Source organism: Somniosus microcephalus, chromosome 1 (genome assembly GCF_052327205.1).
Source record: "Somniosus microcephalus isolate GS21.2 chromosome 1, FLI_Smic_1.0, whole genome shotgun sequence".
NCBI lineage: Eukaryota > Metazoa > Chordata > Chondrichthyes > Squaliformes > Somniosidae > Somniosus > Somniosus microcephalus.
Window position 1 is genome coordinate 225,883,924 of NC_140987.1, and position 8,314 is coordinate 225,892,237.

The 8,314-nt window shown below is 53.7% G+C and overlaps 1 protein-coding gene across 3 annotated transcripts in view; it reads right to left on the reverse strand.

The window, feature by feature from the left end:
• Nucleotides 1–7,489, reverse strand: part of LOC147124650 (coiled-coil domain-containing protein 17-like) — a 175,505-nt gene extending 168,016 nt beyond the window's left edge. The window contains exons 1-2 of one of the 3 annotated variants that reach the window (XM_085990957.1): nt 7,085–7,489; nt 5,512–5,664 (exon numbers count right to left, since the gene is read on the reverse strand). In XM_085990957.1, coding sequence (XP_085847083.1) covers nt 5,512–5,664; nt 7,085–7,222 — 291 coding nt within the window. In that variant the 5' untranslated portion in view covers nt 7,223–7,489. The remainder of the gene's footprint in view (nt 1–5,511; nt 5,665–7,084) is intronic. The other 2 variants (XM_085990967.1, XM_085990950.1) reach the window with 2 other exon arrangements.
• Nucleotides 7,490–8,314: the final 825 nt, after the last annotated feature.

Here is an 8,314-nt window from a genome sequence, read left to right on the forward strand (position 1 = left end):
CTCGCGAGGCTCGGGGCCCCCCCCGATCTCCCGAGGCCTCCCCCCTCCCCGCCCCGACCTCCCGATCCCCTCCCCTCCCGATCCCCCGATCCCACGCTCCCCGATCCCCCGCCCCCCCGATCTCCCGAGCCCCCGCCCCCCGATCTCACGAGCCCCGCCCCCCCCACCCCCGATCTCCCCGAGGCTCCCCCCCCCCCGAGGCTCGCCCCCCACACCCCCCCGATCTCCGAGGCTCGCCCCCCCCCCGAAGCTCGCCCCCCAACCCCCCCGATCTCCGAGGCTCGCCCAGCCCGATCTCCCGAGGCTCGCCCCCCCCCGATCTCCCGAGGCTCGCCCCCACCCCGATCTCCCGAGGCTCGCCCCCCCCCCGATCTCCCGAGGCTCGCCCCCCCCCGATCTCCCGAGGCTCGACCCCCCCCCGATCTGCCCGAGGCTTGCCGCCCCCCCCCCCCCCGATCTCCGGAGGCCCCGATCTCTGGAGCCCCGCCCCCCCGCCTGAGCCGGCTTCAAGAGCAGAGAGACCCCGCCCCCTGCCCGAGCCGGCTTCAAGAGCAGAGTGACCCCGCCCCCCCGCCCGAGCCGGCTTCAAGAGCAGAGAGACCCCCGCCCCCCGCCCGAGCCGGCTTCAAGAGCAGAGAGAGAGACCCCGCCCCCCACCCGAGCCGGCTTGAAGAGCAGAGAGAGAGACCCCGCCCGAGCCGGCTTCAAGAGCAGAGAGAGAGAGAGAGACGCCGCTGCGCAACCTACCGCGTGAGGCCGGCCGGACTCAAGTCACGCGCGCTGACTCCTGCCCCACCCGCCTTTACTAAGATGGCGGTGGTGGGGTAGCGGCGCTCGGGCTGAGGCCCCGCCCCCTCCAGCCTTCACAAAGATGGCAGCGATCGGGGGGCCGCTTGTTGACTGGGGCTGGGAGGGTGCCTAGCTCGGGCGTGGGTGCGGAGGAAGAGGCCGAGGCTTCGAGGCCCTACCTGGAAAAATGGGGAAAGGTAGGAAAATTAATGAGATTCGATAAAAGATTTAGAAAGTAATTAAACTTTTTTTAAAAACAATATGGCCTAGAAATTCACTAGCCTTAGCGCCGCTTTTGAGGCGCTAGAGGGACTAGCGCCAGAGTTATGGCCAGTTGAAAAATTCCCTGGGGCCCTAAAGCGGCGTTGCACCGGGGTAGCGCTCTGCGCCGGCACCGATGACGTCATCGGTGTGTGCGCAGTCGTCCCGGTTTGCCATGCCGACGGGGCCCCAGCGCCGAAATTCAGTTGCGGCCGCCTCGCCCGTGGCAGCCGCAACTAAGACTCTGGCAACAGAGTCCAACATGTGTTTTTGCGCCGGCGCATTAAAGGCCCCGCGGCGGCCGGCCGCTTTCCCCGCCGGCCGCCTGCCCGCAGCTCCCTCCCCGGACTTCTCCCCCCACCCCCCCCCGGAACAGATGCAGATTTGCGCGGGCCGCGGCCGGGTGCAGGCACCTCCTCCTTAACGGAAGGAGGAGGCCTGCACTTCCCCAGCCTGCCGCACCGCATCGGGTGCCGCAGCACCGGAATTGCGGCGCTAAACGGCAGTTAGCGCCCTTTTCCAGGCGCTAAGACCCTTCAGTAGCGCCGGCAGCCGTTTGGGCGCGGCGCTACTGAATTTTTGGCGCGCGCAGGGGGACTTAGCGCCGGCACTAACTTCCGGCGCTAAAGCCCTGGCTAAGCCAAAACCCAATTTCTAGGCCTATGTGTTTTAAAAGCAACGTTTTTTTTAAAGATGCAGAAAGCGGGAAAAAGAAAGGAAAAGTTTGGAATCAAGATGGCGGCGACTCACCTCGGTTCAGAACGATAAGGCCCGCCCACACACGCGGTCAGGTCACCGAAGCGTAGGATTGGTCAATCGTCCCGTCACTCGACCGTAGGAGGGCCCGGCCGCACGCGGCAGGAACCCGGCGTACGATTGGTCGACCTCGAGGTCACTCTGTCGCTAATGAGCAGATAATGAGATGCTAATGAGCGGAATTTTGAACGTTTTTCGGATACCGCGGGCGCGATTTTTGTCCGGCCGAAACGTAAATACGCTTACGACCGTTTTGGAAAGGTAAGCTTTCTTTCGACGTAACGCACGCATAGGTACACTCTATAACTTTCAAGCGCATAGCCGGACAGACGCACACGTGAGGACAGACAGGCAGAAGGACAGACAGACAGAAGGACAGACAGAACGATCCATTTATTTATATACTAGCTGGGGAGCCCCGCGTTGCGAGGGCAATTTTGGGGCGCTTGGTCTCCCTGCCCCGGTGTGTCCCCCCTCTCCCTGTCATGTCCTCTCCCTGTCCTATCCCTCCCTCCCCTCCCCTCTCTCCCTCCCCTCCTCTCCCTCCCTCTCCCCTCCTCTCCCTCCCTCGTCTCCCTCCCTCCCTCCCCTCCCCCACCCCCTCCCCTCCCCTCGCCTCCCCTCCCCCACTCCCCCGCTCCCCCACTCCCCTCTGTCCCTCTCTCCGGCCCCTCCCCCTGCCTAGCGCCTGAGGTCCGGTGCCGTTGCGATAGCGGCCATGCGGGGCCTAGCGCTTAAGGCGCGGTCGGGTTCTGAGGCCGGGACGGACCGGAGCTGAGGTCCCCCGCGTATCGCGCGGCTGATGGACGGCCGCTGCGGGCGGGTGGCGCATGCGCAGTCAGTGCGGGCGGCGCATGCGCGGTCAGTGCAGGCGGCGCATGCGCGGTCAGTGCGGGTGGCGCATGCGCGGTCAGTGCGGGCGGCGCATGCGCGGTCAGTGCGGGCGGCACGAGGCGGCCCGCGGGGAGCAGGCAAGGGCGGCTTGGCGGCCGTTAGTGAGCGGGAAACTTCGGGTGGCCCGCCCGCGCTCCGTCCGCGACACCGTGAAATCTGAGAGGGGGAAGTAGAGAGAGACAGAGAGGGAAGAGGAGAAGGAGAGAGAGGGAAGAGGAGAAGGAGAGAGAGGGAAGAGGAGAAGGAGAGAGAGAGAGGGAAGAAAGAGAGAGAGAGAGAGAAATTTTTTGAGCTTCAGGCCCCGAGTCCCCCCTGCGCGAGGGTGAGGAGGAGGGGGGGGGGTTGCTAAACACAATATAAAACTCAAATAAATTGTTAATTAATTCCCTAACACATAATTCAAATATTTACCTTACTTCCCTAACACACTGAAAGTGTGGGGAAAAAATCGTGAAAAATCAAGATGGCGGCCACTCACCTCGGTTCAGAAGGATAAGGCCCGCCCACACACGCACCGATTGGTCGACCGGTCAGGTCACCGAAGCGTAGGATTGGTCAATCGTCGAGTCACTCGACACTCAACTGTAGGAAGGAACCCGCCGTCCGATTGGTCGACCTCGATGTCACACGGTCGCTAATGAGATGCTAATGAGCGGAAGGCTGAACGTTTTTCGGATACCGCGGGCGGGATTTTTGTGCGGCCGAAACGTAAATACGCCTATGACCGGTCCGGAATCGCAAGCTTTCTTTTGAGGCGACGCGCACGTCAGTACGCTCTGTAACTTTCAAACGTATAGAGAACGGACAGACAGACAGACAGAAGAGCCGCTTTATATATATAGATATAGATAGAGAAGAAGATAGAAGATAGATAGAAGAGAAGATATATAAACGGATACGTCTGTCTATCTGGCTCGGGGGGGCGGGGCTCGGGAGATCGGGGGGGGCGGGGCTCGGAGGATTGGGGGGCGGGCCTCGGGAGATCGGTGGGGGGGCGTGCCTCGGGAGATCGGGGGGGGTGGCGGGCCTCGGGACATCGGTGGGGGGCAGGCCTCGGGAGATCGGGGGGGGGGTCAGCCTCGGGAGATCGGGGGGGGTGGCCAGCCTCGGGAGATCGGGGGGGGGGGCCTCGGGAGATGGGGGGGGGGCGCCAGCCTCGGGAGATCGGGGGGGGGGGGCCAGCCTCGGGAGATCGGGGGGGGCGAGCCTCGGGAGATCGGGGGCGGGGCTCAGGGGGGCGGGGCTCAGGAGGGCGGGGCTCGGGAGATCGGGGGCAGGGCTCGGGCTGACGGGGCTCTCTCTCTTCCCCCCAGTCGCTCTCTCTTCCCCCCAGTCGCTCTCTCTCTTCCCCCCAGTCGCTCTCTCTCTTCCCCCTCAGTCGCTCTCTCTCTCTCTCTTCCCCCCAGTCGCTCTCTCTCTCTTCCCCCCAGTCGCTCTCTCTCTCTCTTCCCCCCCAGTCACTCTCTCTCTTCCCCCAGTCGCTCTCTCTCTTCCCCCCAGTCACTCTCTCTCTTCCCCCCAGTCGCTCTCTCTCTTCCCCCCAGTCGCTCTCTCTCTTCCCCCCAGTCGCTCTCTCTCTTCCCCCCAGTCGCGCTCTCTCTCTCTTCCAACAACAACATGCCCTCGAAAAAACCTCGGCACCGCCGGGCACTCCAGCTAGATAAATTTTAAGTACTAAGGCAGTCCGGGTTAATTCAAGTACAGACACCAGAATTAGTGCGCTGTAGTTCAACCAAACTAGCAATAACTGTGTCTATTATGTCGAGACCCATATTCAAATTGCCCAACGTCCCTATAACCCTGAGGGGTGGATTTTTCTTTTTCCAGCCCTACAGGATCAGGATGGGACTTTTCCTCCCACTGCCTCAGCCCCAATACCATCATGACCCTGTCCCAGTTCTCTGGGTCAGATATCAATATATATTCACGGCAGGCTCCCTGTGGGATTCCCGGCAATAAGTGAAAGTCTGCCAGTGGCCCACAGGGAGATGGAGCACCACCAGAAGAGACTGAAAGACTTAAAGAAGCCACAGGGACTACACTTCAAAATGACTTAATTGCCTGTGAAGAACTTTAGGACGTCCTGAGGTTGTGAAAAATGCTCTATAGATGCAAGTTCTTTCTTTCCCCCCATTCTCCTCTTCTCCACTCTTCTCTTCCACATTTCCTACATGGTCCCTCTCACATGCTTCTCCTCCAATCTCTTCTACCTCAGCTTTCGCCCTCCCCCTCACTCCCTCTTATCCCCTCTTCCTCTTTCCTTTTCTCACCTTTCCTCTCCACCTGTCTCTCCCTCCTCTTTCCTATTTCTCCCGCTTTCTCATTTCCTTCTCCATACTTCCTCCCTCTATCCCCTCCCCAATCTCCCCCACTTCCGCCCCATCTCTCTCCTATCCTCCTTCCCATCCTCCTTCATCCCCCAATTCCTTTCTCCTTCCCTTCTCTGATCCACCGCTCTTTCCCTTCTCCCCCTCCTCCCTTCCCCCACTTCCCCTCTCCTATCCCTTGCCCACACCATTCCGCCCAATCCTTTCCCCTCCCTTCTTCCTCTGCCCGCCCTCCCCATTCCGGTTATCCTCCCACCCTTTTCATCATAGGAGAAGCAGGAGTAACATCTCCTACAATCCTAAGTGACACATTTAAACTGCAAGGGTCTCAGACTTTTAAGAAATGTCTTGGGTGATGAATGAGGCCTAACAGATGATAATATTTCTTCCCTGTGACATATTGTGCACACTTTCTGTTCGGCTAAAATAGGAGGCATTTATCTTCCCTTGAGAGGCCATAGCTTCTTCGCTACAGAGAAGTTACCTGGCCAAATGTTGACTGTTCATCAGATATCAAACTATCATTCGTTAACCTCCTCTCATTCTTATCCATTTCCTCCAGGATATCTCGCTCCTCCATTTCACGCTGCTTCCTTTGCTCCTCACGGCGTCGCTTATAGTCCTTCAGCTGATCAAGCTGTTGTGAAAGAAGGAAAATAAACTTAAAGCAATGAAAAAAATCTCCATTAGCAATCTCTCACCTCACTGTTTTATATTTTATTATTTGTAGGTGAATAAGCAGAGAACGAGAAAGAGAGGGAAAGGGAAAGGGAAAGGGGGGAGAGAGAGAAATGGAAAGAGAAAGCATGAAAGTGAGAGAGAGAGAGAAAGAAAGGGAAAGAAAGGGAGAGAGAATAAGCAGAGAAAGAAAGAGAAAGAGAGAAAAAGAGAAAGTGAGAACTTGCATTTATATTATGCCTTTTCCCCCACAGCCTCAGGACGTCCCAAAGCGCTTTACAGCCAATTAAGTAGTTTTGAAGTGTAGTCACTGTTGTAATGTAGGAAGATTCTGTGTAAACTATACACATGCCTGCAATGATTTCGATTCTGATATATATATATACACACAGACACAGACACACACACACGTCTCTTGGACGAGCTTCGATAGTCTAAAGGGTTTGGAGAGAAATGTTCCAAATGTGTTTTTTAGCTGGTTTCCGCCTTTCCCAGAAGGTTACATGGGTTTGTGGTGGGGTGGGGAGTATATGTATTGTGATGCATAAGGCATTGCAATTGTTTGGGAAAGGCTAGCTGGACCGGCGGGTCTCTTCCTGTCCCTCACTGTCGTTTCTTGGTATGTATGTGAATGCTTCGCCCAGGACAACATGATCATTCGCACGGGCCTAGTTCTGCGGCAGCTAAAAAGTGCGTGGTGAGAATACTTGGATCCCTTGAACACCAACAAGGTGATTCGCCTATCAGCGATGGAGTAAATACAGCACTATGGTGCCGGGTGTTAAACGTATATCCCAGCCCATAGCAACCAGTATTTGCCTACAAACCCTGGGCGCGCGCGCACACACACACACGGAAACTGTTCAAGTCGATGAGTTTCAGTAAACACGTGGTCTTGTTGCTGGGTTTCAGAGCCTGGACAATCAAATCAATTTCAAGCGCAGCTTCAGAAACACTGAATTGCAATGTTAATGGCGAAAGCAACAGCCAAAAAAACGCTGCAGTTGTTCTACTGCGGTTTTTCAAAAATGTTCCATACATCAAGCTTTGGCTCGGAATATGTAATAAAACACAATAAAACGGACCGTGTATAACAAATTAACAATGAAGAGCTTTGTAATCGCATTTCATTTTTTTCCCCACATCTAATTTTTGTTTCTTTCCAAATGGAGCAGTGAAATTTGGCTGTATTTTGACCCCGAGGATTATCGATAGCCAAGGCAAGTGAAAACTTGCAGAAAGTGCACGCGCTCTCCGGTCAATGTTAAAGGGCTGCGCTTGACGTCCTCAACCACACAAATACGTGCTTAAGATGTTATTGTTGGAGATATAATACGAGACAATAGAAACATTTAATTTAAAAAACGACACTACTTTACCATGTTTTCTGGAGTGTTGGTCATTAATCCTCTCCCAATCTCGGTCCCGATGCAAAATTTCTCCCGGTGCTTTTGAAGCAGAGACGGTGATTTAAAAGTCATATTGCAGCTCGAACAGCTCAGGTACCTAGGCGTCATCTCGACTCATAAATAGCAACAACGTGAGCCAAAATCTGCAACCGGCACTGGAAGCGAGGACCGCCGTACAGTGCCAGCTGGCGGCGGGAGTGGGCTGTACCGTGGCTGACTGGCAATTAATTACATTTTGAAGCGCAGTCGCTGTTCTGTAAGCAAAGGCGGCAGCCAATGTTTGCACAGCAAGGTTCCATAAACAGCAAATCAAGAAAAATAACCAGTTATTCTGTTTTGGTGTTGTGGGTTGAGGGATAAATATTGGGCAGGACACGGGGAGGACTCCCCTGCTCTTCTTCGAACAGTGCCATGGGATCTTTCACATCCACCAGAGGGCAGACGGGGACATTCGTTTAATGTCTTGCCCGAAAGATGAATTAATAATTAAACTCGCTGTAGAACAGCAAAACTCATCATAACACCTAATGTTTCCACCCAAATCTAAACTTTCCTATCTCCAAATTTAATATCGTCTTTCTAATAAATACATTTCATTTCCAAAAGGAAATTAGTTTTGAGTCGTCTATTCGTATTACAATTATCTCTGGCTACATCTAATATAAAATATATTTAAGTGAGAAAGCACTATTTTAATCGAAAATTACATTTTTAAATTTTAAAATAAACCCAATGAGACTATAAATAGAGAAAAGAGTCAGCAGTATAAAACTAAACCCAGAGACGGGACATACATTTGAATCAGAATCCTGAAAATGGAAATTAACTTACATATATGGGTTAGATTATTGATTCAATCGGAAAAGCAAAGAATCCGTACTAAGAAAAAAGACATAGTTCTTGAGTACAGAGTAATCAATTTATAAAATGGTTTTAAATTTAAATCTGAATTCATAAAACAAAAATCAAATTATGAAATGTAATTCAATTTGATTGGAAAAATATAAATCAATTTATATTGATAAGTCAAAGGAATTGAATGAGGGGAAACATTAACTGTAATTAAGAACAAAGATTGCATTTAAATTCAAATTGAGGACAGCTTTTTGAGTTCAAATTAGAAGAATATCAGGAATTGAAAAAGAATAATGAAGTTGAAGTTTATATGGAATGTACCACACAGAATATTCGGGAAAAGAA